Source organism: Camelina sativa, chromosome 11 (genome assembly GCF_000633955.1).
Source record: "Camelina sativa cultivar DH55 chromosome 11, Cs, whole genome shotgun sequence".
In the NCBI taxonomy this organism is placed as follows: domain Eukaryota; kingdom Viridiplantae; phylum Streptophyta; class Magnoliopsida; order Brassicales; family Brassicaceae; genus Camelina; species Camelina sativa.
The window spans coordinates 7,205,851-7,232,272 of NC_025695.1; the positions used below are offsets into that span (position 1 = coordinate 7,205,851).

The 26,422-nt window shown below is 38.5% G+C and overlaps 8 protein-coding genes and 1 pseudogene across 15 annotated transcripts; 3 read left to right on the forward strand and 6 right to left on the reverse strand.

Moving 5' to 3' along the window:
- Positions 601 to 2,757, reverse strand: LOC104722141. The gene is made up of 5 exons (XM_010440257.2): positions 2,311 to 2,757; positions 2,003 to 2,208; positions 1,629 to 1,727; positions 1,289 to 1,362; positions 601 to 969 (listed from the first exon to the last, which is right to left on the reverse strand). Exons 1-5 carry the CDS (start codon positions 2,621 to 2,623, stop codon positions 744 to 746), a joined length of 918 nt encoding a protein of 305 aa, XP_010438559.1. The 5' UTR covers positions 2,624 to 2,757; the 3' UTR covers positions 601 to 743.
- On the reverse strand, positions 2,865 to 4,564 carry LOC104722140 (protein yippee-like At4g27745). 8 transcript variants are annotated; one of them, XM_019233008.1, is made up of 4 exons: positions 4,351 to 4,564; positions 3,997 to 4,012; positions 3,735 to 3,891; positions 2,865 to 3,309 (listed from the first exon to the last, which is right to left on the reverse strand). In XM_019233008.1, exons 3-4 carry the CDS (start codon positions 3,825 to 3,827, stop codon positions 3,082 to 3,084), a joined length of 321 nt encoding a protein of 106 aa, XP_019088553.1. In that variant the 5' UTR covers positions 3,828 to 3,891; positions 3,997 to 4,012; positions 4,351 to 4,564; the 3' UTR covers positions 2,865 to 3,081. The 8 variants fall into 8 exon arrangements, with proteins under 8 accessions (XP_019088553.1, XP_010438556.1, XP_010438557.1 ...); XM_010440254.2 differs by having other exon boundaries at positions 3,997 to 4,034; XM_010440255.2 differs by having other exon boundaries at positions 3,997 to 4,043.
- LOC104722142 lies at positions 4,735 to 5,526 on the reverse strand (annotated as a pseudogene).
- On the forward strand, positions 10,481 to 14,106 carry LOC104722144 (oligopeptide transporter 6). Its single transcript, XM_010440259.2, has 4 exons — positions 10,481 to 11,133; positions 11,221 to 11,888; positions 11,956 to 12,400; positions 13,213 to 14,106. Exons 1-4 carry the CDS (start codon positions 10,660 to 10,662, stop codon positions 13,831 to 13,833), a joined length of 2,208 nt encoding a protein of 735 aa, XP_010438561.1. The 5' UTR covers positions 10,481 to 10,659; the 3' UTR covers positions 13,834 to 14,106.
- LOC104722143 (oligopeptide transporter 6-like) lies at positions 12,653 to 13,472 on the forward strand. The gene has a single exon (XM_010440258.2). The coding sequence runs from the start codon at positions 12,742 to 12,744 to the stop codon at positions 13,165 to 13,167; it is 426 nt and encodes a 141-aa protein (XP_010438560.1). The 5' UTR covers positions 12,653 to 12,741; the 3' UTR covers positions 13,168 to 13,472.
- On the reverse strand, positions 14,273 to 16,712 carry LOC104722145 (molybdate-anion transporter; the record flags this gene model as incomplete). The annotated part of the gene is given in 8 exon segments (XM_010440260.2): positions 14,273 to 14,415; positions 14,513 to 14,615; positions 14,714 to 14,929; positions 15,038 to 15,303; positions 15,462 to 15,732; positions 15,822 to 15,990; positions 16,079 to 16,223; positions 16,545 to 16,712. Coding segments are annotated over 8 exon segments (1,383 nt in total). The 3' UTR covers positions 14,273 to 14,353.
- LOC104722147 (cytochrome P450 709B3-like) lies at positions 17,505 to 20,354 on the reverse strand. Its single transcript, XM_010440261.2, has 5 exons — positions 19,978 to 20,354; positions 19,136 to 19,359; positions 18,808 to 19,052; positions 18,362 to 18,722; positions 17,505 to 18,280 (listed from the first exon to the last, which is right to left on the reverse strand). The coding sequence occupies exons 1-5, from the start codon at positions 20,258 to 20,260 to the stop codon at positions 17,837 to 17,839; spliced, it is 1,557 nt and encodes a 518-aa protein (XP_010438563.1). The 5' UTR covers positions 20,261 to 20,354; the 3' UTR covers positions 17,505 to 17,836.
- LOC104722149 (rhodanese-like domain-containing protein 14, chloroplastic) lies at positions 21,458 to 22,928 on the forward strand. The gene is made up of 6 exons (XM_010440263.2): positions 21,458 to 21,804; positions 21,916 to 21,962; positions 22,039 to 22,131; positions 22,223 to 22,361; positions 22,455 to 22,557; positions 22,635 to 22,928. Exons 1-6 carry the CDS (start codon positions 21,639 to 21,641, stop codon positions 22,756 to 22,758), a joined length of 672 nt encoding a protein of 223 aa, XP_010438565.1. The 5' UTR covers positions 21,458 to 21,638; the 3' UTR covers positions 22,759 to 22,928.
- LOC104722148 (vacuolar protein sorting-associated protein 26B-like) lies at positions 22,855 to 25,662 on the reverse strand. The gene is made up of 12 exons (XM_010440262.2): positions 25,520 to 25,662; positions 25,212 to 25,247; positions 25,030 to 25,104; positions 24,858 to 24,932; positions 24,697 to 24,769; positions 24,557 to 24,601; positions 24,268 to 24,379; positions 24,107 to 24,173; positions 23,946 to 23,990; positions 23,599 to 23,654; positions 23,338 to 23,513; positions 22,855 to 23,248 (listed from the first exon to the last, which is right to left on the reverse strand). The coding sequence occupies exons 2-12, from the start codon at positions 25,212 to 25,214 to the stop codon at positions 23,064 to 23,066; spliced, it is 912 nt and encodes a 303-aa protein (XP_010438564.1). The 5' UTR covers positions 25,215 to 25,247; positions 25,520 to 25,662; the 3' UTR covers positions 22,855 to 23,063.

Below are 26,422 nucleotides of genomic sequence, written 5' to 3' on the forward strand. Positions count from 1 at the left end.
ACTCTGCTTCTTCTTCGCTGGAGATGGAGACGGAGACGACGCCGTTTCGTCACTCATCTTCTTCTTCTTCTGGAGTTAGATCTATGACGTCTCGCACAGCAGGAAAAGACAAAAAGTGTATTTCGTCAAAATCTCTATGGCTTCGTTTAAACAACAAACAAACACCTCAACTCCTGGGACAACAAATATGGGCCGGCGAGATTTTTGAGACCCACAAATAGTTTTTTTTCTTTTCTTTTTCCATTTATATCAACTGACTGGTCAATGGTCACGGACTCAGGGGTCAACGACTACGCATTGTAGTGTTTCATAACATGATTTGCTTATGACATCAGTGGATGCTATGATCGATTACAAATAGTTTTAAAGAGAATCTCTATCAAAAGGGAACTGGAGAATACAGTTGCTCCTAATAGAAGAGAAGGAGGAGGAAACGACTGTTGAGTCATTTGACTGCATTTAAGAAGAGACTTTGTTTCGAAATTGTCTGATGACAACCCGTCTTATCGTAAACTGCAACCCTTCTTGTTTTGGTGTTGAATGCTTAATTGCTTATGATTGATAAACCTGATCAATATCCCCTAAAGACATATTTGCTAATTCGAGTGGAACGTCATTAAAGAACTAGAGTGATTACAAGATATTTTGCAGAAGAACTATATTTTCATTTTGGACAGTGTATTACACATAATAGCAACTTCGTGTATGTAAAGAAAAAGTAAAAATCAGAGGTAGTTAGACAGTTAGTACAAGTCAAGAGACTCGAGCACTCTACCAGCTTGGATGTGAAGAGCAGTGATTCTTTGTTCAGGATCTCCTGTTGAACCGAATTGACTTGCCGCCCATATCAAAGAAGCGGATTTTTCACCCAAAAGGCGCCTGATGTCTTCATTTACACTCGCAATGGGGGAACGATCCTTCCCATTCACATGCCCAACTAACAGTAGTAAGAACTCACCGCATCTTAACCTGTGAATCATTAAGAACTAAACATTACCAAACGCCTAAACCATGACCATCAATAGTGGATGATATCCCTGATGTGTATGACTAATGACCTTAGAGTTGGAAACTCTTTCATGAGATGTGCAGGTTTTACTAGGCAATGCAAAGCTATTCTAAGAATTTGACAAATAAATCGATCTGAAATCTTACTGAAAAAAATTATAATCAGAAGAGACAGCAATCTGTAGGGTAGATACTGCAATATAGCCTAATGTGAAATGCCACAACCTACATAACAGAAGAAGGGCTATGGAAAAATGAAAGCAAAAACTTGTTAATTCACCTGAGATTTTCATCAGCTTGTTTGTCTCGCATGAGCATGGCAACCTCCTCAATGCCATTGCAGGCTCCAAAATCCTAGTACCAAAATCAAGAAAGGAGAAATGAGAAATGAGAAATGAGAAATGAGAAATGTTTGCATAAAAATCAAGTGACAGCCAGTTTGTTCCGTTGATATTCATAGAAGGCTTAATTACAGGTTTCAATTGTGTATCTGCCATTCTGCCTGAGACTCAAAACTTGATAAGAGAAAAGCCGAGTTCTACTAGTGACAGAAGAATCACAAAGAACCAGCTTTCTATTTCGTTTCCAGTTACTAAAAAAGAGAGAAGCTGAATACTTACCACCTGATTTGCTGAGGAATCCAGCAATACTGAGATTAAGGCATCCAAGCAGGCCCCTTGCTCAAGCACTCCTCGTGTTGATAATACATTCATCATTACCTGAAACATTTATCAGCATCTCAATCACATTAACATCCCGTACAACCAAGAAACTTCCCACTGCTTCAAATCTAATCTAAATCATGAAAAGAGTGGAAAATTATCACAAAGACTCTCCCTTTACGCCAAATCAGTGTGAGAAGTGATCATTCTACACCATAAAATGCAGGATTCTGGTTTCTGTATGCATCTGGTCAGGCAATGGTTTTACACCAATGATCATCATCACATGTTCCACAATACTAGTAATAAAGTAACAAAGGAGTCGTTCTTACGCGGACTGCACCGTGCTTATGAGCCAGAACAGTACTCTGAGGATGAAGAAGGCAACAACCTTCGAGAACCCTAAGTGCAACAGCGACCTCAGCATCCGTAGAAGGACTCGTTATCTTCATCGGCTCCACGCTGAATATATGATCCAAGCTCGTCACTCTATCATCCTCAGTTTCTTTCAATGAATGTCGAAAAAGCACCGGAACCACTGTGAAAGAAGCATCACGAAACCTCCATCATCAGAAACACACATTACAACAGCATCGATTTGGGAAATGACAATGAGAGAAAATTTAAAAATTATCCAGACGTTGGAGATCGGAAATGGTTTGGGTATGAGAGAAGAGGCGAATGATGGAATCTGAATCGGCGACAGTTCGGAGAGTTTTGAGAAGAGATCGAAGGCCGCGGATTCGAAGGAATGAGAATTCAGCGCAAGCATCGCGTAACCCGGTTCGGAGGGATAGTGTCAGCTCCCTGTAAAGTCTCTGTGTGTTGAGAGAAGTCACCAGCTCTTCAACTACCATCGCCGCCGCGTCTGATTCCTCACCGGTCTCCGATCCAGATGGATTCTCCGGCGTCGCTGACACGCCGTCGCTCCATATCGGCTTCTTCAGATACATTCTCTCTCTCTCTCCTCCTCCTCTCTCTCTCTCTCTCTCTCTCCTCCTGGTAAATCAATTTTGATGGCCTTCCGCCAAAAAAACGACAACCACTAGGCTCTGACAAACGTAAAACAGCAACACGTTTGTCTGATGAGAAAACGGCACGCATTTCTTTCCCCCTCATGGTTATCTTTCAAGCAACTCAATGATAAAGTCTTTAAGATTTTCCATATTACACTTACAAAGGAGGGAACCCAGCTAAAAACACAAGAGAAACTATTAACATCTTTATTGACAGAGACGCATAAATCCAAAGTTTGAACACGAGATACATAATTATTACGGCAATGAAGAACTGGAAAAATGGCTGATAGATGACTTGTGAAATCCCTCAAGATCGGAATTGACAAGGCCAACGTTTATCTATGTACAGTTTTTGAGCCAGTCCAATAATGAATTCAAACATGTTCCCTCAGCTACCAATCTTCCTTGACAATCTTAGCCTTTTCGAAGATGAACTTGCCTTCCTTGTACTTTTGTGAGGTCTCATATGCTCGCTCGTACTTCCAACCCAATGGTTCATTACAGTCAGCACAAGATATATCAGCCACGGTATGGAGACCCGTTAGAAGATGCCGGTCCTCTTTAGCCCCTACTACAATGTTCATAGCGTGGGAGAAGAGGAAGGCTCGCCCAGTTCTTCCCTGGCAATGCAGGACAGTGATTAAGAACTTGGTAGAAACACAAATGCAGGTAGTGCCTATCTAGCATAAGCTTTTATATTGATTCCATAACCGACAAGTCAACAACAAGCATATTCAAAGAAATACTAGTCTTGTTGTTTATAACAATCTGAGTCAAAGGCTACTACTTTGAAGAGTCTTATGTTTTGTTCCAAGGATCAATTTTCAAGTTTTGATTTGATTCTATCACCAATTGATTCTTGATCAGTAGCATGGATCGTTGAGTAGGAAAGACGAATAAACTCAAGCGGTTTCCTAGAATCTGAAAGACAGGGTAATTCTCATCTCCAGCTAAGTCTAAGTGTGATTCTCCACTTAATTCCCTACATCTATCACATGATATAACACAAGGAAAACAAAAGAGATTATGAAGTTGAATCAGTCACCTGAAAAGCCTTAGAGATGATATCATCGTGAAGTCCAACATGGTTTCTGCAGTTGCAGCAACTATACAGTCTTGGACCAATCGGGTGAGCCATTTTATCAAACACTTTCAAGGCGTGAGATCAATTTGCTCCAAAAAAAATCAAAGCAAGTTCTCACCTTTCTCACCAATAAACAAAAACCCATTAATACAATCCAAAACCCACATGGAAACAAGTAATTAGGGATTCTTCTGAAGACAAGAGAATTAAGTAAAAGAGAAACCTTTTTCTTCTAGAATCTGCAATTCAGCAAGCTCCAAACTTCAATGTCTCAACAAAAAAGAGAGGATAAGAACAGTGAAACAGATGTTAGCGTGCAAGATTAGAGATATTACCTCAAAATTCAATAAACAAATAAGAGTGGGACAAGACAAGAGACCAACGAATATAAAATATACAATAGTAATATACTATACTGGTAGGGTTAAGGGAAACGAAATGAGATATTCCCGGAGAGGAAATTACGCAGTAGCATACACAATTCAGTTTTATAACAACGGAAATGGAGGATAAAAATCAGAGGAAAGATTCGATTTTGAGCTTGATGTGAATATTTTAGAGAGGATCTTAATCTTACTAGGGTTTAATAGATGAGGTCGAACAAGGAAGCAAGATGAATTGAGTGGAGGAATTAGGTTGGAGTTGGATGTAAGTTTTGATCTTTAATAGACTCTCTCTATTAATTTGATCGATCACATGCCGTGCAGCGACTGTCTTGTGACTTCTCTCTTTCTGGGTTTTTGCTTTATGACTCGGGAAACCGAGAAAAAATAGCAACGGTGATGAAAAAATTGGAATTTGTCTACGGTTCGGTTTATATTTGGAATTAAATTTTAATCCAACAATGTATCTTTGATTTTTTATATTGTTCGGTTTGGTTTAGTTTGGATTTCATTTGATTTTTTCTTCAACGCAATGGAAGTGGAACAAAGACTTCCATCCAACCAAACACGTGACCAAGTTCCACTAAAATATAGTATTGAATTTTCAACATCACCTGTCGGTAATATACTAATGACAATTTATACAACAAAAAGGTAATAAGATACATACAAATATACAATAGTCAAGTTTCCTTTACTTTTTTTTTTTTTTGCAACTTAACCCTCCAAGAGCGTATTCTTGACTAGTTTCAGTATCTCTTGGTCAACTTAAGCTTCTCGAGCACAAACATGCCTTCTTTGTACCTCTGTCGAAGATCGAAGGTCTCGACATACTTCCAACCCAACGTTTCACCACACTTACTGCACATCACATCTGCCACCACATACGATCATGTTATCAATTTCCTCCCAATCTTCGGTCCAACCACCACGTTCATAGCATGCGAAAACATAAACGCTGGCCCCGAAGCTCCCTATAATATCCATATTCAAAAAAAAAAAAAAAAAACTTTGTTATGTGTTACTAATTACCAATGGGGATTTTGAGTTTACTATGATTATCTATAGAAAAAATAACTTCTGGATAAGAAATGAAAGACGAATTTTGATAAAATTAAACAAACTTTAAAATTTTGTTGTTACCACAAATTTTTTGGACATGATATCTTCACCAAGAGCCAATGGATTCTCGCAGTTTCTGCAGAAATAAGTAGGAAGAGTTTTGTTTTCTGCCATTGGTCGATTCGATGGATATAGAAAGCAAAATAGGAGAGTTTGTAAGATTTATATGAGAGACTATGAAGATGATTTCTTCTTATCGTTTAGTTCTTGTGGAATTTTATCGTGCGTTGACCCCTAACACTTGCATTATTTGCCTAATGCCTTGTTGGATTGCCATTGCCAATGTTTGTGCTATTGAGCTATTGGGCTATTTATGGGTGTATAAACAAAAGGCCCATTGGAATATTATATTTTGGTCACTCGTGAAATAGATGAAAGCTCGTTGCTCCTTTCATCGTCTCACCAACTCTCATGGAAGCTACTCGCCCCTATAAAATTGATACTTCTTGATAATGATATGCCCACCCGTGGGGGTCTTTGTTTAGGCGGTGACGGACTGTGACACACTGATACTTGGTCCATTTTAAATATATCTGACAGAGACTTGCACAGTGCACACGCATCGGTGTAGAATTCCTGGACAGTTTTGAGATCCTATTCTTTACACACACAACAATAATGCATTTACTTACTGCTGGCTGCCCATTCATATGTACAATTACGTTATTTTAAACAAAAACAAAAACGTAATTAAGCTTTAAAGAAGGATTATTTTTATGTGTATAATCTTTTTTTTTGAAAAAAATGTTAAATTAGATTCAAAAAGGAAATAATGTTTTTACATCTTGTTCAACAATTTAATCAATAGAACTTTGCAAAAAACAAAGTGAGCTTCTGATGAAGCAATAGAAGGCAGTCAATATCGCGAGGCTAGCCAGATGCCCAGTCCATCAGCATACCGCTCATCACCTCCCAGTGGTATTGCGAGCAACTGGTTTCGAATCTGTCTGTCTATTCTTTGAATGAGCTGAGTCTGTGTAGTTTGGAGATTTCCATGTCGGCGGTCGTTTCGTTCCCGCCACAAGGAATAAACAGAGATATGCAAAACGTAACGTGCAAGAAACCCCAGTGTCCGATTAGGCCAATGAGCCGAAGCGGCATTAACCACAACCTGCCAGTCAGTGGAATGTCGGGAGGTGTAAATGTGGGATGCGAGGTTGGTCCAGAGACCTGCGGCATAAGTACAAGAGAAAAATAGATGATCCCTGGTTTCCAGCGCATTGCGACAAAGAACACAAGTAGCATCCACTCCTCTGTTCCAGAGTAACATCCGATCTCCTGTGGACAGTCTGTCTTGCACTGCTAACCATACACAAAAAGAAAACTTCGGGGTGGCATGAGAGAACCACACACCACTGCTCCAGCCAACCACACTAGAAGCATGTCGAAGATTATTCCAGGTATCCCGTGTAGAAAAATGTGGCCTATACTCATCATTTTTCCCCTTCCACAGAACTGCATCCGCCACTGGTTTGCGGTTAAGCCAGTGTGTATGGAGCACGTCCTCCATTGAGTTAAAATGGGCGGTGCGATGGCGTCTCCGACGCCGGTTCCAGGCCTCAGCGACTGTTGCGTGTTGACCAATACCCATATCGATCGCTCCCCGTGGTCCAACAAGAGGCATGAGACTACCGAGGCTAGACCAGTTGTCGAACCAGAATGAAGTCCGCTGACCATCATTAACCATAGTCTTGGTGAACGTTTTTGCGACTTCCATGAATTTCAATATTTTTTTCCACATCCAAGAACCCAGTTGTGTTGCCTCGACAGACCAGAAATACAAATTCTTAAGAAGAGATTGTTTGACCCATATAACCCACAACGAATCAGCACAAGAGATAATACGCCATATGAGCTTCAGACAACTCACATCATTTGCTTCTTGTAGAGATCTCAGGCCTAAACTCCCCTCAGATTTTGGTTTACATACATCCACCCAAGCCACCTTTGCTTTATTTGTATTAAGCTCCGCCCCAGACCAAAGATATGCAGAGCAAAGCTTCTCCACCGTGCGAATACATTCCCGGGGTAGACGGTATGCAGCTAACCAGAAATTACAGATGCTCCAGAGAACAGAGCTAATAAGATTAAGGCGACCAGCATACGAGAGGAACCGAGCAGACCAGGAACCAATCCTCCGTTTGACATGCTCGATAAGGGGTAGGTAATCTGCTGCAGAGAGACGCTTAGTGACTAGAGGGAGTCCTAAGTATCGAACCGGCAGAGTACCCTCAGCGAATGAAAAAAAATCTTGGACTTCTTGGCGAACCGCGGGAGATACCCCTGCAAAGTAAGCTGTAGTTTACTCAATACTGATCTTCAGCCCGGAGCACTTGGCAAAATTCTCAGAAACCTGAACAATGCCTTCTATAGAACGAACTGAGCCATCCGAGAACACCAGCAGATCATCAGCAAAACTAAGGTGAGTTAAGCCAATATTCTTGCAGCGTGGATGATAGCCAAAACGGTGAGATGCCGCAGCTTTATCTAACATTTTTGAAAGCACATCCATAGCAACTACAAACAAATAGGGGGATAAGGAGCAACCCTGCCGTAACCCCCGCTTACTGTTGAAAACCCAGCTAGTTCACAATAGAGGTTTTTGGTTTATGAACTACATAACACTAATTAACTTTTTAAGTACTGTTATGTGAATTTCTCAATAGAGGTTTTTGGTTTATGGTTTGGTCCGTTTATATTGAAATTATATATTCCACCCCGTTCCCGTGAAATTGTAGATGAGTTGTACTTGTGGAATTTAAGGAGGATGTGATATATTAATTTTAGGTCGGTACTTCATCTAATGACCAGATATCTCTTTTGGCTCCAAATCTTACTAGTTTCATTTTCACTGTCTCTTCTTTTAGAAGTTAGTAGAAGTATACAATTCAATAACGTAACGATGCTGATATTTCTTAAAATACATTAAAGACAAACAATATAGAAAGTCTTTTGTCTGGTGTTTAGCTTTAGATTTTGGAGCGTACTTTAAAGTTTAAAGTCGCCTCCTAGTGATTTCCAGCTAAACAGTGGTCACACATTAAATAAAATAACGAGGGGTAGCCCCGTTTTCAATTCATCCTTTAAAAAGCCGAAAAAGGCACATTTACTTCTTGTGATCCACACATATTAACATTTACCATATTCATATTATGTAAAAGTTACCAACTATAAAATTGATTGTGTGAATTACGCATACGTACGGTATCGTAGGTTGTTTTTATGGTTTAAAGTTATAATGATTATTGATTAATAATGTTTGATCGGTACATATATAAAGTTAGATTTATTGGCTTGTTTGGTTTGAATTGTTAGTTGTGATATATTTGTTTAGTTAACCCGTGTTCCGTGTACAGAGTCATTGTTTGGTCAGCAGATTAGGACTTAGGAGTATGCAATGACTAGATCGCACTTGCCCAAGTCGCAATCGTCATCATTTCCAGCATGAAACATCTTTTTGAATCTAATTAATGACAAACTTAATATTAAATCTCTTTTTGGTTTATTTATTCAAAGTCTTAAGATTCACATTGTCTGTCCCTACTACATCTCATTAAACGACAGTTGTTATCAAATCATCGACATACTTATTTAAAGACAGGTCTAAAGGTTAACATAAGCCGTATATATAAGTTCCTGCATTTTCTTGAGTCCATCTTAGAACTTAGATGTTCAGAAAATATAGATTTTCTGAAGTTGTTAATAAAAGTGGTTTGACGCTATTAAGTGTTGAACCCGCAACATTGTAGTTAATTAATGAGAATAAATAGTAAGGGCGCACAGCCATTGTTTTAAGCTATGCATGCAGATCGTTCAAAAATTAAGTTGTTTGACTAATCTTTCCAATTTAATAAATTTCTTATATAAACATATAAACTAGCTCTGTGACACCAAATTTAAGTATTTTGGAGACACATAGAAGTAAATCAGTTTTTGATACGATCTATGATCTATCGAATATTTGAGAGTTAAGCCCATCAATGTAATACGATGTTGTGTCAAAGTAGTCGATTTTGCGGAGTTTTGTGAGGATAAAGTTTATGTAAAATAAAAAATTTGGATATATATATATATATGTGTAATTATGTCTAATTCACATGTTTACGAATAATGTAATTGTGGTTAAAGTTATTATTGATTTGTTTTTTAACGTGGTTTGAAAATTTGCAAAAGCCGAACTTTGTTAAAAAAAAAAATTGGCTCTACTTATCTAACCCATCCAATTTTTTTTTTTCCCTTAAATTGTTTGACAGTTTCGATGTAGACGACTAGATGGGGTCCGTAGCTCGAAGGTAAGTGGACCTGCCTGGCTGCAAAAATATCAAGTGGTACATGGTTTAGTTGCAACTTGAATTATTTAAACACGTCCCACAGTACACTACAAGTTGCCGTTTTCTTTTGTATTCCCGATATATATCAGAAGGCGACGACTTCTCATACTGACCTAAAAAGTCTTTGGTTTGAATTTGATATCACAACTGATGCATTTAAGGTTCTTATGTGATCACTAACCAAAGTTGACCATAGGTTAACGATAAAAACAAGAAAATTTCATAAACTTTGCGTATCAATATCATAATACAAAGTTTTCTATTCTGATCTGATCGTTTAAGAAGATAAAGCTGTGATTAGTACAGCAACTTTTTCCTTAGTAGTTAAAAAGGTCGAAACAAGGTTTTAAGATAAAGTAGTTTAGATCAGTCATATATACATGTTTCATTTTTTAAAAAAAGTTACAAGGTTTGTGGTGCGTCTGTGGGTGGTGCTATAGTGACCACAACAACAACATAACAGAGATTATACAGCCTGGAGCCTGGAGTGGCTCATTTGTGCGGTAATAACTCCGTTATACCCATCATAAGTTCATAACTCATTGAGTGTAAACAAGTTAAACCAAATATTTTCTTTCCTTGCCCCCCATGGAATTTGTTTGTACTTATATATTGTTTTATTTTTCAGACGTACATGCATCATATCTAAATGCTTCTGTATAAAATTATATGTCTCTGACTCTATTTTTGTTGGCTTCCTTATTTTAAAAACTACGAAAAACTATGTATCGGCTTAGCTGTTTTCATCCTTACTTTACACTTGACCCATCACTTGTCGTTTTCTACTCTGATTTATTCTCTTTCTTTTGCATATAATTTCATACATCATATAATATATCTGTCGATCCATTTATATAATTTTCAATAGTAACATGTGAGTGAGAAAAACAAAAGTTTTTAGTGGGAAAAGACAGAGTTCCTTAATGGATATATACACATCAGTTCAATAATTGCGATTATTCAATATCAAGATCTCTCACATATATATAAAAAAGGGACTCACTCATCCCCTAAAGATCGGAACACAGTTCTCTTAAGTAGAAGAAAACGATGGGAGAGATAGCAGCGGAGTTCGCGGCGGTTATGGAGGATGATGACCGGTGCGTTGTACCGGAGGTGGAGCTCACTGTACCCAAAACCGACGATTCGTCTCTACCGGTTCTCACGTTTCGTATGTGGGTTCTTGGTATAGGCGCGTGCATTGTACTCTCTTTCATCAACCAGTTTTTCTGGTACAGAACGATGCCGTTAAGCATCACCGGAATCTCTGCTCAGATCGCCGTCGTGCCGCTCGGACATCTCATGGCGAGGGTTCTTCCGACGAGGAGATTCTTGGAAGGTACGAGGTTTCAGTTCACCTTAAATCCAGGTGCCTTCAACGTCAAGGAACATGTTCTGATTACCATCTTTGCGAATTCCGGCGCCGGCTCTGTTTACGCCACTCACATACTTAGTGCTATTAAGCTTTACTACAAACGCTCTCTTCCTTTCCTCCCGGCGTTTCTCGTTATGATCACTACTCAGGTTTCTCTTTAACTTCATCAACTCTGTTTCTTTGTTTTGAAGTCCTTTTGCAAATTCTTGAATCTTGAAATCGTTTCTTGTGTTTAGATTCTTGGATTTGGTTGGGCTGGTCTCTTCAGGAAACACCTCGTTGAGCCTGGTGAAATGTGGTGGCCAAGCAATCTCGTTCAAGTCTCTCTCTTTGGTGCGCTGCACGAGAAAGAGAAGAAATCAAGAGGCGGCATGAGTCGAACTCAGTTCTTCTTGATCGTCCTCGTTGCTAGCTTCGCTTACTACATCTTCCCTGGTTATCTATTCACCATGTTAACATCAATCTCATGGGTCTGTTGGTTTAATCCCAAATCAATTCTAGTAAACCAACTCGGGTCAGGTGAACACGGTCTTGGTATTGGATCCATTGGTTTTGATTGGGTCACCATTAGTGCTTATCTTGGAAGCCCTTTAGCTAGTCCCTTGTTTGCTTCCGTCAATGTAGCCATTGGTTTTGTGCTGGTCATGTATATCGTCACGCCTATTTGTTACTGGTTTAACATATATGACGCCAAGACATTCCCTATCTTCTCTAGCCAGCTCTTCATGGCTAACGGCTCACGCTATGATGTTTTGAGCATTATTGATAGCAAATTCCATCTCGATCGCGCGGTTTACTCTAGGACCGGCTCCATCAACATGAGCACCTTCTTTGCAGTTACTTATGGTCTCGGGTTTGCTACATTGTCTGCCACCATTGTCCATGTCCTAGTCTTCAACGGAAGGTATATAGTTATTTATGTTCAATTATGTTTTTTTCACTGTCCAAAACTAATCTTCATGTCTTTACAGTGACTTGTGGAAACAGACAAGAGGGGCGTTTCAGAAGAATAAGAAAATGGATATACATACGAGAATCATGAAGAAAAACTACAGGGAGGTTCCGTTGTGGTGGTTTTTGGTCATCCTTTTGCTGAATATAGCGCTCATCATGTTCATATCCGTGCACTACAACGCCACCGTGCAGCTTCCTTGGTGGGGAGTGTTGCTTGCTTGTGCCATTGCCATCACTTTCACTCCTTTGATTGGTGTCATAGCCGCCACTACTAATCAGGCACCAGGTTTGAACATCATAACCGAGTATGTTATCGGCTATATCTACCCGGAACGTCCTGTTGCCAACATGTGTTTCAAGGTCTACGGATACATTAGTATGACTCAAGCGCTAACTTTCATTTCCGACTTCAAGCTCGGTCATTACATGAAGATCCCGCCTAGATCCATGTTCATGGCTCAGGTATGTTATCAATTGGTTTTGAGATAGATGCCAATAAAAAAAAATTAGCTGATCAAGTTGTAGCAAGTGCAGGTTGTGGGGACGCTTGTGGCGGTTGTTGTTTACACAGGAACAGCTTGGTGGTTAATGGAAGAGATTCCTCATCTCTGTGACACAGCCTTGCTTCCTTCAGACAGCCAATGGACTTGTCCCATGGACCGTGTCTTCTTTGACGCCTCTGTGATCTGGGGACTAGTGGGANTATGTTCAATTATGTTTTTTTCACTGTCCAAAACTAATCTTCATGTCTTTACAGTGACTTGTGGAAACAGACAAGAGGGGCGTTTCAGAAGAATAAGAAAATGGATATACATACGAGAATCATGAAGAAAAACTACAGGGAGGTTCCGTTGTGGTGGTTTTTGGTCATCCTTTTGCTGAATATAGCGCTCATCATGTTCATCTCCGTGCACTACAACGCCACCGTGCAGCTTCCTTGGTGGGGAGTGTTGCTTGCTTGTGCCATTGCCATCACTTTCACTCCTTTGATTGGTGTCATAGCCGCCACTACTAATCAGGCACCAGGTTTGAACATCATAACCGAGTATGTTATCGGCTATATCTACCCGGAACGTCCTGTTGCCAACATGTGTTTCAAGGTCTACGGATACATTAGTATGACTCAAGCGCTAACTTTCATTTCCGACTTCAAGCTCGGTCATTACATGAAGATCCCGCCTAGATCCATGTTCATGGCTCAGGTATGTTATCAATTGGTTTTGAGATAGATGCCAATAAAAAAAATATAGCTGATCAAGTTGTAGCAAGTGCAGGTTGTGGGGACGCTTGTGGCGGTTGTTGTTTACACAGGAACAGCTTGGTGGTTAATGGAAGAGATTCCTCATCTCTGTGACACAGCCTTGCTTCCTTCAGACAGCCAATGGACTTGTCCCATGGACCGTGTCTTCTTTGACGCCTCTGTGATCTGGGGACTAGTGGGACCACGTAGGATGTTTGGAGACCTTGGAGAATACTCAAGTGTCAACTGGTTCTTCCTCGTAGGAGCCATAGCTCCACTCTTAGTTTGGCTAGCCACAAAGATGTTCCCGGCTCAGACATGGATCTCCAAGATTCATATCCCTGTCCTTGTGGGAGCCACCGCAATGATGCCACCTGCAACAGCAGTTAACTTCACCAGCTGGCTCATCGTTGCATTCATCTTTGGCCACTTCATTTTCAAGTACAGGAGAGAGTGGTGGACGAAGTATAACTATGTGTTGTCAGGTGGTTTAGATGCTGGCTCAGCTTTTATGACCATACTTCTGTTTCTAGCACTCGGTCGAAAAGGAATTGAAGTGAATTGGTGGGGAAATTCTGGCGACCGTGATACATGTCCCTTGGCTTCCTGTCCAACCGCTAAAGGCGTTGTCATCAAAGGCTGTCCCGTCTTCTAGCTCATGAGATAAAAGCATATAACAAGTGCTTTGTACAGAACACACAGCAAACTGATTATTGCAACTCCCAGAAAGGTCTTTACTCTCCAAGAACTATATCTTTGTGATAGCTTTAAATTAGGCAACTATCCTGTTCTGTTACAGACCAAATGCTAGTGATTCTATATACTGATTTTTTATGCTTTAGAAAAATTGTTTCGCCTCTTAAAAGCTAGCTGCTAGTTGAAATTGTAATTTGTCAAAGGGATATAGCAGAACAGAGCTTAAACAATATGGTATGGCCTTGCATAGAAAGAAAGAATAACACATTGATTGCATAAAACTTTAAACTTGTCTTTAAATTTAACATCAACAAAAATATAGCCAAGGAAATTAAACAATCAAACTACTGCATCGAGTCTTATAACGCTATGATCTCTTTGTACGCATTGTTGCGTGCTATATACCATATACCTTAAAAGTACTCTTCTTCTATCTGTCTCCATTACTGAATCCAGAATGTGCGTATGTATAACTTCCATTATATGTTAAGGGGGTCTTCTTCTGTGTTTCTTTCTTCAAGGGGTGTCCAGTCATTTGTTTCTGCAAAAAACATAGAGAAGTTATACTGACTGTAAGCAGAAAGTGTGCTAGAGCAAATCAATAGCCCCAATCCAAATAGAAATAGAGACAAACATACTTGGCTTGTCAACAATCATCATGAGCCGCCTTTGCAGGAGACTTGCAACAAAGAGGAAAATCGAGCACATTCCAAACATGACCGTGATAGGGAATGCATTTACCTTCAGAGCACATAAAACTAGTCAGTACCACAACACAGAGACATGGGACAAGAAACTTCAGCTACTATTGTGCAGAAAAAGAATGTTGGTGGACTTACATTGTATAATACAACGCAGACAAAGATATTCAGAGGAATGCGGAAAAAGTTCATTATTGTGCTTCTGGCTTCTTCAGGGATGTATTGGGATCTCATCTTCATAATGGATGGCCAAAACAGTCCTACACACGCCTCGAATATACAGAACCCAAGGAGCTGAAAGCAACCTGAGAAAGAGATTCCTCCACCTTTCACCTTGGAAGGTGCTATGAACAACTGAGTCACACATCCGATTGCAAACAATTAATTACTCACAGAGTTAAAGTCAGCACCAAAGCAGGCAAAGTAGGATTTTCACAAGAAGCTTTTTAAAAAAAAACTTACAGTCATTAAGATTGGAAGCAATAGTGCAGCACCGGAAACTAGGAAAACAATCTGCATGTAGCTCTCTACTCTGGGAGTTGAACGAGCCAACAGACGAGATGCAAGGGAACTGCCAAGCATCGAAGCCAACATAAATGTTGCAAAAATGAAACCATGGGGAATCTCCTCATCGTTCGGGCTTAGAGCAGGAGTCCAGAGGAATACAAAAGTATACATAGATCCTTCAAAGAGCGACTGGATAGCACCCAACAGTGCTATCTTTTCATCTGATGAAAGATTAAAAAAACTCATGTTATCATCATACATTCTTCAAAACTCAGGGAGGACAATGAGAAAGAAGAAACAAGACATGGAACCAACACAATAGAAATGCGAAGCAAAACAGGAAGCAAAATCTAAAAAGGGAACAGTATTTTCAGCTCACCAGAGGCAATGGCCACTGCAGCACCTCTGAACTGGGTAAGCAAATCCTTGTTGTCTGAAGGATCTCCATAGTTTTCTGTCCATGATGATAAAATGACAGCCATTCCGATAGCAAGAAAGCATGCAGCAGCGTCAAATGGTGCTACAGGGCCAAGAGCGAAGGTATCCACAAGCAAGTTCCCAAACAATCCAGCGATAATTGCAACAAGACCATTGCCAAAAAACACTGCCTTTGAAAATGTTACAGACAGCCATTGCTGCTCAAAGCCCCTCTGCATACATCACACATAAACAGACTATTTAGACATAATAATGGCGGCTAAACAGTAAACAGCTTAATACAGCATAAACCTTGCTTTACCTTATTGTGTTCAGCAACTAGCCATGATTCAAATGATGAAAACAGAAGGGAAGTAGCGATGCCGCCCAACACACGGCCTACCATCAAAACTTTATATTGAGGAGAATGCTTGGTGATGCAGCTCAATATATAGGTAATACAATAGGTAATACATGCCCTCTTACGACCCCTGATACAAAATACACCATTATGCAAAATTACGAAAAGCGCTCTCACATTTGCTAAAAAGATAAAAGCATCAGAGAGAGAAAGCTCACTGTTTGTCGGCTAGAGATCCAACGATAGTACCAAACAACATAGAGGAACCAAAACCAGCAATGAAAAGCTGTCCAATGTCCCCTTTACCAAATCCATAAGTACTATAGAGATAGTACACATATGGACCCTGCAGCCAATCACCCGCTGCAAATCACAAAATAAAACAGTCAGCAAACCCCTCGTGGATCGTTTATGTTATAAAAGCTTGAAACTTTAGTTACTAATCTCGTACTCATAGTAGTGGAGTAACATTTTCCTCTTCATTCTCTATTCTACGTAGAAATTGAAAACCCTAAATGTTCAGATGTGATATGGAACTCTCTATAAAAGACAATACTTGGCAACGAAAACAAAAGAGGATCTAAATCTGAAATCTCCCACCACATCAGATCGGATCGGAAAATGCTTTAACCGACATTATCAGGAAAAGAGGAAGATAAAAAGAAGAGAAGAGCCTCTTCGTACCCATCATGAGCGAATAGACGATGAGATAATTGTTCTTGAAAGAATTAAAAGCTGAAGAAGTGTTGACACGATCCTTGTTGTTCTTGCTAAGCTCCAACGCCGCGACGACGAGACCCAAAACCCCAAACACCAAGTAGTAGAACACCTCCATTGTCGTTCGATCCAGACAGAGAGGAAAAAAAAAAGATTGAGTTTTTATGTGAAGAAACTATCAAAGTGAGACTATATTATGTATATATCTCTCCCACTGCTTCGTCTTCAGCTTCAGCTTGATTTATACTCGACACTCTCAGTGAGGACGCGTAAAGGCCATTACTTTATGGTTAAAAATAACATTCCAAAGTCGCAATGTACAAATCTGAAGCAGCGTGAGAGAGAGAGAGAGTACGTAGTCCACCGTGTTGTTAAAAGCAGAGGATAAGAAAAGATATACGTGGCACGATCATGACGGTGATTTGGAGTGATCGACGGTAAAGAGAGTGTCGGTGGGGAGTGGAGAGACAGACACACAGAGGACCCCATACGGTGAGGGAGTGGGGGCTGATGCATCTTCTTAAATCTTAAGCCGTTGATTTAGTTGAACGCTAATTTGTTAGATTAATTATACAGTCCATATTTACTCATTCATTAGTGGAAGTGGGACAGAAACAGAACATGAATACATGATCAATCGAAAAATTTCAACGAGTGATTTGGTTTTATTCCACTAGGTTCTGTGTTGTGGGCTATTGGTTGGTAAGAAAAATCTCAATTATTTGTTTATTTATATTTATACATTATCGGAATATGGTCGAAACATTAGGACTAATTTTGTTCAAAAGCATAGTTAAATTATAGTAATGTACGAGATGAAGTTTTTACAAAGCATAACTTGACCAAAATGTTCATAATTTTAAAACATGAAAAATAAAGAAAAATTCACAATAAGTAGGTTTGTTGATACAATCTCTAAAACGAATAAATCAAAAACCAAGTTAATCAAATTGAGCTAATCCAACCAAAACTCAAAACCAGACCTAATCAAACCGACGAATGGATCAATGAAAGCTAGTAAACAAGATGAGAGAAGATTTATGGTGTGGGAACTTTATATCATTTTATTTCAAAAGATCGAATCGAAGATGAAAATCAAGAAGTTAAAACAACCACCACATGTTCAGATTTTCTTCCTTACTTGACTTTGAAGTTGAATTATTCACGTATGATTGTCATCTTAACATTTATTTCTGATCAAGGCCAATCACAGAACATAACTTGACCAAATCCGTTGAGATCTTGTTTTGTTCTCTTCCTCACCGTTGAGAACTACTGTCAAGAGGCTGAAGCATTACCGGTAAGCCGTATTGCGGAAAGAGATTGAAGTGATCAACTGGCGTGTGCTTATACTCCGGGGAGAGGCTAAGACGGAACCGTTGAAGGATCATTGTGACCACGGTCTTGGCTTCTATCATGGCAAAGTTTTTGGCAATGCAAGCTCTTGGCCCAATTGAGAACGCAAGGAGAGCGTTTGGGTTCATTGCGGCTTGAGAAATGCCGTTTTCGAATCGCAAGGGTTGGAACTCTTCGGCGTCTTCTCCCCATATGGCCTTGTCGGTGTGCATCTTCAGAAACGGGACGATAACGCTCGTGCCCTTAGGGATCTCCAAGTTTCCTATCTTCATATCTTGTGTTGCGTCTCGGAACATTTTAATCACGGGTCCGTACAGACGAAGCGACTCCATCAACACCATGTTCATCTGCAAGAGAAATAGGTTACCCCAATTACAAGAAACCCCTTTTTCTTCAACCACAAGTAACTCAATGAAAATGAGCATTACCAGTTTGAGTTTAGAGATGGTGTCTGAATCTGGGATCTCATCTTCACCACATTCATTGAAAATCTCTTCTCTGAGTTTCTCTTGCCAGTCTTGGTGCAAGCTCAGTAACATCATAGTCCATGTCAACAGAATCGAAGTAGTCCCTTGCCCTGAATAGTAGAAATTTTTGCATTCGTCTATGATCTCATCAATTCTCATCTGTCTCCCATGCTCCTTAGATTTTGCAGCTTTCAACATGACCCCCAGAAGATCTTCCCCATAGGTCTCACATTTTGACCTTGAATCTATGATTCTCTTGATTGAGTTCTTCACTTTCTTATCAAGCTCCCAAAGTTTAAGGTTTGTAGGCGTAGGAAGGTATCTTGGAACACAATAGACAACAACAATCTTCAAATCTCAAAGACTTTAGTGAAACTAGCAGTGTATTGACTATATTATATACTTACTGGGTTCCGGGGATGAAGACTTTAGTGAGAGAAGTAATATAAAATTTCTCCAGTTCTGTCTGTGATCTACACAACTCGATTCCTTCCTCGTAACTGCTTCCAAACGCAGTGGTCGCTATAATGTCTGCGGTCAATTTATGGAACTCTTTGTCCATGTCCATCTTTATCACCACTTCACCATTACTCTGTTTTCTCCACTCCTCGAACATCCTCAAGGTGCATTCCACCATCGGTTTCGTCATGGCCTGACAATTTCATAACAAGCAAATTAATTAGGTTTTGTTTCAGATCTGTGCTGAGAAGTAAAAAAAAGAAAAGAATAAAAGACCTTGAGCCGGTCCATGGAGAAAGCAGGGTTCAAGATTCGTCTGTGGCGAACCCAATCATCACCCTGGATAAAGGAAAGTCCTTTACCGAAAAGTATGAAGACCTCTGGTCTTTTCACTGGTATGATCGTGAAACCAAATTTGCTCGACAAGATCTGTTTCGCTAGTTCAGGATCGGATATGTATATCGTCGGTTTTGTTCCATTCCAGTATAGAAATGTTTCTCCTAATATAGCATAGACACAACTTGAGTTTTTGTTAAGCAATTCTCATCTATTAAAAGGAAAAAAAAAAAAAAAAAAAAAAAAAAAAATCCGTTCTGATCGAAAAAAAAACAAAAAAAACAAAAAAAAAAGTCATTTTAAAATATTTATTTCTATCAATCTATTCCATTCTAATTCTTCTGTTTGGGTAACAAGTTACTAGAACACTTTGGTATCTCATTGAGTTGAGTGGGATTAGTTCTATTGGAACCTTGGAGAAAAAAACCACTACTGTAAGGACATTTTGAGAGATTGAGTGAAACACTTGTGGGAAACACTTGAGAGAAACACTTGTGAGATCTTTTTGTTTACTAACTTGTTTTGCAGGGAAAATGGCTTTTAACGAAGGAGAAAACTCTGAAATCAACAACCCTAGAAGAGAAGAGGTAGCAGGTCTTTCGCCAATACAAATGGAGGCATTAACGGGGCATTTTACGCGGTTGTTTCAGACTNCATTCCAGTATAGAAATGTTTGTCCTAATATAGCATAGACACAACTTGAGTTTTTGTTAAGCAATTCTCATCTATAAAAAGAAGAAGGAACAAAAAAAAAAAAAAAATTGGAGATTGGTCAACGACACCGTATTGAGACATCCATTGGTGATAGTGAGGAAATACACGAGGGAAGATATCGTTGGACATGGGATCAAGAACCAAAAGGTTAGCTTCTTCCTTCATCTTCTTCATCTCACTGATGTTTCCGTACAAGATCTTGTACTTTGGGCCTGAGATTCCTTGTTTCTTGAATCTTCTTGAAAGCATCAACGGCCGCCAAAGGAGGATCAAACAAGCTTCCCATATCTTGGGAACAACAAAGAGCAGAAGGACGAGTGCTAAGAGATGGGTCGTGCTTATGAGTTCCATTGAAAGAACACTAGTAGTCTCTTTTTCCTTTTTTGGGGAGCAAGATCACAATTAGTAGATGACTAGTGTTTTCCCATAAGTAAATGTAGCTCAATAACTTCGTAGGGTACTTGCAAGAAGACGACGAAGTTATCACTGTTGAAGGAACAGCATATGTTGTTATTTAATAATATTAAACATGTGATATTTCCTCTTTCTATACCTGAGATAAGTTTTTTTATTTTGGTAGGGTCCTGAGATAAGCTTTTTTCAGTTCTCAATTTTTCATTCACCTTTACCCCCGACATTATGCGGTTAATGGTTGGTAACTATTAAATTGGTACACTCGGTTTTGGAAGCCATGGTGTTTTTTATAAATACCAAAATACTGTAGGTTAACCAAATCTAATGGATCCAAATAAAAAAAAAAAACAGATTAAGCGATCTAATTAAAAAAAAAAAACTCAAAGATCCAATGGAAACTAAATTAGATAGAAGAAGTGTATATATTAACATTTATATTAATATTTTTAAAATATATTTTAGACAACCTCTAAAATTATCTCTACTATCTATGTAACCATATAACCAAACACAATTAAAGATTTTAGTTTTAAATACAAAAATTTGAAACAATTAATAGTATAGATATTTATAAGATTTTGTTAAGATTTAAGATTTTTATTTTATTTGCGTTGAAACACTATATAATACATAGATTTATTAAAACTTTAGTTTTTTTTCCTACATTTTTCATGATTTGAATTTTGAAAAACGAATATGTATTACTTATGCAATAAAAAATATTTGTGTAATCAAAGTCCTATATTGGTTATAAATTTAAAATAGTTCAAAGATCATATTGTAAATAAGATCAAAAAGAATATTAATTTAAAAAACAGAATTAACAAATATCTAAATTTAAAAGTTTGTATTCAATTTAATTTTAATTTTTAATCGAATCATTTAGTTATTTTATTAATGTTTTAATATTTAAAATAATCGAGGCATGATATATAGGTCGACATTAATATAAATATTAAAATATTATTAACTCGATTTTATTATTTTGTTAAAACATCAATATTAGACATATAGTAAAGTAGTTTAAATTGGATTATATATAAAATAAATTATACTTTTTTATTTTATATTTTTTGGTCGAAAACGAAGAAGATAAGAGAAGATTATGGTGTGTCAACACATTTTATCGTTTGATATCAAGAATCAGAAAAATGAAACAAGAACCACATGTTCAGATTTCTTTTCCTAACTAGGAGAAGAAACAAGTCGCACTTTCATCTCTCCTCTTCCATAATCGTGCAGTTAAATTCTCTCATTTTCAAGAAAAAATATCTGAGAGAAACTCAACGGAAGTAGAAGCTTCGATCCAACAGAGATGGCTTCACTCACTTCCATCGCCACTTCTTACCCATCTTCATCGCAGGCTATGCGTCTGAAGTCTTCCGGAAACACTCTTTTCTCGGCTGGAGTTCGATCAACAGCAATGGGATCATCAGGGCAAAGAAAGCTCAAGATTCATTGCGCTTCAACGAAACCAGCTGGTATATAAATACAACTTGAGCTTCTCGTGTGTTGTTGTTTTTGTGAATGTGAAAGTTCGGTTAGATTAACCTCCTTGTTCTTCTTCTGGTTGTGTCTCTTGGAGGGATTAGCTGAAATCGATTGGAAACAGAAGAGAGAGCTTCTATTGGAGAAAAGGGTATGCTCTAAATTTACTCTAGTTTGTAGATCAAAATGTGAACATATAGCTTAGCTTCTAGTTGTTATTGTTGTAGGTGAGAAGTGTGGACGTGAAGGAAGCTCTACGTTTACAGAAAGAGAACAACTTTGTGATTCTTGATGTAAGACCAGAGGCAGACTACAAGGCGGTGAGTGATGATACTATGCTCTGTCATGATCCTTTGTAGATTAATGGCAAATTCATGTGAGTGAGATGCGTTTTGTTGTTTGGTTATCAAGGGTCATCCTCCCGGAGCTATTAATGTGGAGATGTACAGACTAATAAGGGAATGGACGGCATGGGACATAGCTCGTCGTCTTGGATTTGCTTTCTTTGGTATCTTCTCTGGCACAGAAGAGAATCCAGAGTTTCTTCAAAGTATGCACTGCAATGAGATCAAAGCTTTGGACCGTTTTTTACACAATGCCGTTGGAACTAGCAGCTGAATGTTTTGTTTTGACAATGTTGCAGGTGTAGAAGCTAAACTTGACAAAGAGGCAAAGATCATTGTAGCTTGTTCATCCGCAGGGACAATGAAGCCGACCCAGAATCTCCCTGAAGGCCAACAATCGAGGTGATACATCAAAAGTCTACAACTTTATGTGTAAGAAAGTGTTTGTTTCGATGCTCATATGATTAGGGTTCTTGCAGGTCTCTCATAGCTGCTTATCTTCTGGTTCTCAACGGCTATAAGAACGTATTTCACCTTGAAGGTGGACTCTACACATGGAGCAAGGAAGGTCTTCCTGTTGAAACAATTGAAGAAGAAGACTAACCAACTTCGTCACTCTAGAGTTATCCAGTTTTGTATATCTGTCCATTTTAGGTAGTGGCTTTTAGAGATTTGGATTTTCAGAGTGTGTTTTTAAGGTTTGTACAATTTCCGAATTTACCATGAAATCCAGCCAAGTCAACCGAAATCCAGAGAAAAAGGAACTTGACTGATGAACAAACTAAACAAGTAACTGTTAACATTTCATTCTAAGTTCCAACCCAAATAACAATCTGAGTACACAAGGTCTAAGGCTTTACAAAAAGGTCTCATAACGATAGTGAGAATCCTTACTGTTGTTATTGTCATCAAGCTGATGCGTCTTCCTTCAACCTGTACAGCGTGATTTCTTGCTGCTTGAAGTACCTGCGATCCTCTTCATCTACCAGTACAAGATTCAGAAAATACTTGACGCTGTATTTGTTGTTAATGTTGCGATGTGTTGGTGTAAGATCATATGGGGCCAGAAACAGTCTTACTGGTATTGATTCACCTGCAATTCAAATCTTCACTCCGTGATTCGATTGCTTAAGAAGTCGCTAAAAAAAACAGATTTCAAATCTTGGGAATATATATATATACCTCTAACTGGAGTTCCATCCATCAACTCGAATTTCGCAAGTGTTTCCGTCTCAACATGAGTATTAGCACCTGCACCTGTTGATTCCCGCCGTCTGATCTCAAGATCCATATTCTTCATCTTGATTCTTACAAGTAGAAAATATATTTTCCCAAGGATAACATCTTTTAGGTGATACCTGCATCCAGAGGCAGACACGATCCATCGTTATTTCTTGATCAGTCAGTGAAATCTTTAATCATGACAACGAATATTTATCTTACTTGCTTTTATTATACTCAAACTCGATGTGCAGGCAACCTTCAATTCCAACTTCCAGCTGTGCAATAATGAAACTAAGCCTCAAACGGTGCTAATGATTTAAACCATACTCTTGTATAAGTCTAAGAAACCTATTGACATCTTTATGAATAAGTAGGAAAAAAGGAGCTCAACAGATGCCATCTTCAACAAAAAGAGGGTTTAATATCATAACTCATATGTGATTGTCGTAAGATACTAAGATCCTAGAAATTGAGAACGAGCTTGGTTGAGTTTTTAGGTCTTTTAAGTTCCTATCTCTTTTTTGTATTAAGTTTCAAACTTAGATCCTATCACTATCAGAACTCACCTTGATGCTGCTATTAATGTCAGGAAGTGGAGCGTAGTTCCGTACCTAATTCATACAACATCAATATGTCATGATTAAATATTTCTGGTGATCTAAGATGGGGTCAGAAAACAATTAACTATATTGGAACAATGACACGCAGCAAAAGGGAAGAAACATACCACAAGCTCTTGGTATTCCAAGATGCTTCCAGAGTAGCCACGAGTGACGGTTACTTTAAGGGCATATCTGAAGAAACAAAGAAAGCATTTTGAAACTGAATTGAGGAACACGGACCACAAGTGTATCATCAACCTTATGATACAAGAATTATATGGTATACCTTAGCCGCACATTCACACCATTGTATGTCTCATATGGCATCTCGACAGTTGGAAATTCAAAAGGATACGTCTTTCTTTCATATATTTCTCCAGGAACATCCAGTTCACGAACTGGAAAAAGGCATAATAAAGAATCACAATTGGCTCAATCAAAATTATATAATAGGATGAACGTGAAACTAAAAAATCCATGTTAATCAACTATCAGAATCACTCCTGATTGATGATGCAAAAACTTGGAACCCTTGAAACTGTTTAAAAAGAAAATGAAACCTGAGTTTTACTCACCCAATGAAGTGAAGTCATAGAAGTTTCCTCTGTCAAAGTACATTTCTGTCGAGAACACACAAAAGCCATCATCAATAAGCACAAATCGATATAAGTTAGAAAACCGAAAAACGAATCCTTTCAGAGACAAAATAACACACCTATTTGACCAAGAAGTTCAACTTTAACACCATTATGCTCCACCTTTTTCCCTTGATATGGATCAATGCAAACCTAATAAAGACGACAAGGAATAAAATTACAATAAAGCATAATAACTGGAACAGCTGGGAATTCATCTAAAGCAAAGAAGACCAAGTACCTTCCCGGAGATAGTGTCTTGACTATGGAAAAGTGGCACCAGAGCCGTTTGACCATTTTCTTTCTTCATGGGAACCTAAGGAAACAACAATGGAGATTAAAAAAAGAGGAGACCTCGAAAAGTCTAAAACCTGACTAGATCTTAAATACAACAGTATGAGTACAATAGATACCTGTTTACGATTTTTGCCATCAGAGAAAGTGATGGAAACGTTACAAGCGGGCTTGAAGGCTCCAAGAAGGTAATTCTGTGAGATTGAACACACAAAAACAAAAGCTATAAGCATTTTTACAAAGCAAGACTGAGTTTTTTTTTTTATAGATGCAGCAACTTCATAGTAAAGAGAGCACTTACCATTATCAGAAGACTAGATCTCTCAATCACAACAACCTGTTCAATTCGATCAAAAGGGTAAGAAGAAAAAACTAATAAGCGGCATTTCCGATTTTATTACACTAAAATGCTAGAGCTGATTCAGAAATTCAAGTTTCACAATTCAGCAAGGAATTGAAAAAAAACGAACCCTAGTTCCCCAATTCATAGAATAAAGCTAAGAGAATTATGAATCAGATGTAAATGCTTCAGTGATTAGAAGAGGACTCGATTCAATAGAAATCAAGTCGGTTAGAACAACTGAGACACAGAAGTACGAGACCAGTTACCTTCCGAGGAGAGCGCAATTGAATCAACCAAATCTGATTATTGTTTTGTTGTTGGATTGGAGAAGAAGATCGACGGAAAATGCAAGAAAAGTTACAAAGAACGAAAGAGAAAAAAAAAACGAAATTGGGAAATAGAAAAAGTAAGGAACTTATCTTTAGTTTCAGACAGTATACAACAACAAGCCCAGTCAAAAAAAAAACCTAAAAGTTAATCCAAATCAAAGCCCAAATGACAACATTGACCATTGCAATTTGCAATGTACCATGTACACTTAATAATGTTATTTGTTCAAAATGAGGTAAATGCAAAGGGGGGGGGGGGTCAAAGTGTGTATTTTTTTTTTTCCTCACTAACCGTGGTTTTATTGATTTTGGAGACTATTGATTGTGATTTGTTTCGATGTCGTTTAATTGATCCCTCTGTCTATCGCGATTGCATCTCAGTTTCTAGGATTTGAACGAATCGTTGCGATCGGTACTTCCCATATATTTCTAGGGTTTCTAACTGTTGGTTAAAATTTTCCTTGCTATGATTCTCTGGAGAGTTTAGGTTTTATACTCTCATCCGCTTGTTAAGGTTGAGATCGTTTTTCTTAAACCTCATAAGGCAATGTGCTCATTGGTTGTTGTTATTCTTGACCTTATGTTATGCTCTGCCTTTCGAGCTTACCTCCATGTGCTCTGGTTGCGTCTTCCTTTGGAGCTTACCTCCATGTGCTCTGGTGGTCTTCTTCTTACAACTATGATGATTTGGCTGTTTTCATGTCCTCCTTATGAACAAGTTAGTGGGCTAAATCTACTGTCTCTCGGATTGTGTTGAAGTTTCAGTATCCTCCTGACATTTTTGTTATGTTTCTTTTGATCCAACAAAAGATTGATATGTTTTTTTTTTTTTTTTGCTTT

Excerpts from the sequence above, each read along its gene's own strand:
- LOC104722140 (XM_019233008.1), bottom strand. The coding sequence starts at position 3,827 with ATGGCTCACCCGATTGGTCCAAGACTGTATAGTTGCTGCAACTGCAGA. Across the intron at positions 3,310-3,734 it reads TCATCTCTAAGGCTTTTCAG|GGAAGAACTGGGCGAGCCTT; the intron begins GTGACTGATTCA and ends CTGCATTGCCAG.
- LOC104722141 (XM_010440257.2), bottom strand. The coding sequence starts at position 2,623 with ATGTATCTGAAGAAGCCGATATGGAGCGACGGCGTGTCAGCGACGCCG. Across the intron at positions 2,209-2,310 it reads AACCATTTCCGATCTCCAAC|TGGTTCCGGTGCTTTTTCGA; the intron begins GTCTGGATAATT and ends CTTCTTTCACAG. Across the intron at positions 970-1,288 it reads CAAGCTGATGAAAATCTCAG|GTTAAGATGCGGTGAGTTCT; the intron begins GTGAATTAACAA and ends AATGATTCACAG.
- LOC104722143 (XM_010440258.2), top strand. The coding sequence starts at position 12,742 with ATGGATATACATACGAGAATCATGAAGAAAAACTACAGGGAGGTTCCG.
- LOC104722144 (XM_010440259.2), top strand. The coding sequence starts at position 10,660 with ATGGGAGAGATAGCAGCGGAGTTCGCGGCGGTTATGGAGGATGATGAC. Across the intron at positions 11,889-11,955 it reads GTCCTAGTCTTCAACGGAAG|TGACTTGTGGAAACAGACAA; the intron begins GTATATAGTTAT and ends ATGTCTTTACAG. Across the intron at positions 12,401-13,212 it reads GATCCATGTTCATGGCTCAG|GTTGTGGGGACGCTTGTGGC; the intron begins GTATGTTATCAA and ends TAGCAAGTGCAG.
- LOC104722148 (XM_010440262.2), bottom strand. Across the intron at positions 24,770-24,857 it reads AAGACACTATCTCCGGGAAG|GTTTGCATTGATCCATATCA; the intron begins GTACTTGGTCTT and ends CGTCTTTATTAG. Across the intron at positions 24,380-24,556 it reads CTATGACTTCACTTCATTGG|TTCGTGAACTGGATGTTCCT; the intron begins GTGAGTAAAACT and ends GCCTTTTTCCAG.
- LOC104722149 (XM_010440263.2), top strand. The coding sequence starts at position 21,639 with ATGGCTTCACTCACTTCCATCGCCACTTCTTACCCATCTTCATCGCAG. Across the intron at positions 21,963-22,038 it reads AGCTTCTATTGGAGAAAAGG|GTGAGAAGTGTGGACGTGAA; the intron begins GTATGCTCTAAA and ends TTATTGTTGTAG. Across the intron at positions 22,132-22,222 it reads CAGAGGCAGACTACAAGGCG|GGTCATCCTCCCGGAGCTAT; the intron begins GTGAGTGATGAT and ends TTGGTTATCAAG.
- LOC104722147 (XM_010440261.2), bottom strand. The coding sequence starts at position 20,260 with ATGGAACTCATAAGCACGACCCATCTCTTAGCACTCGTCCTTCTGCTC. Across the intron at positions 19,360-19,977 it reads CCAATGGATGTCTCAATACG|GAGAAACATTTCTATACTGG; the intron begins GTGTCGTTGACC and ends ATGCTATATTAG. Across the intron at positions 18,281-18,361 it reads CCATCTCTAAACTCAAACTG|ATGAACATGGTGTTGATGGA; the intron begins GTAATGCTCATT and ends TTTCTCTTGCAG.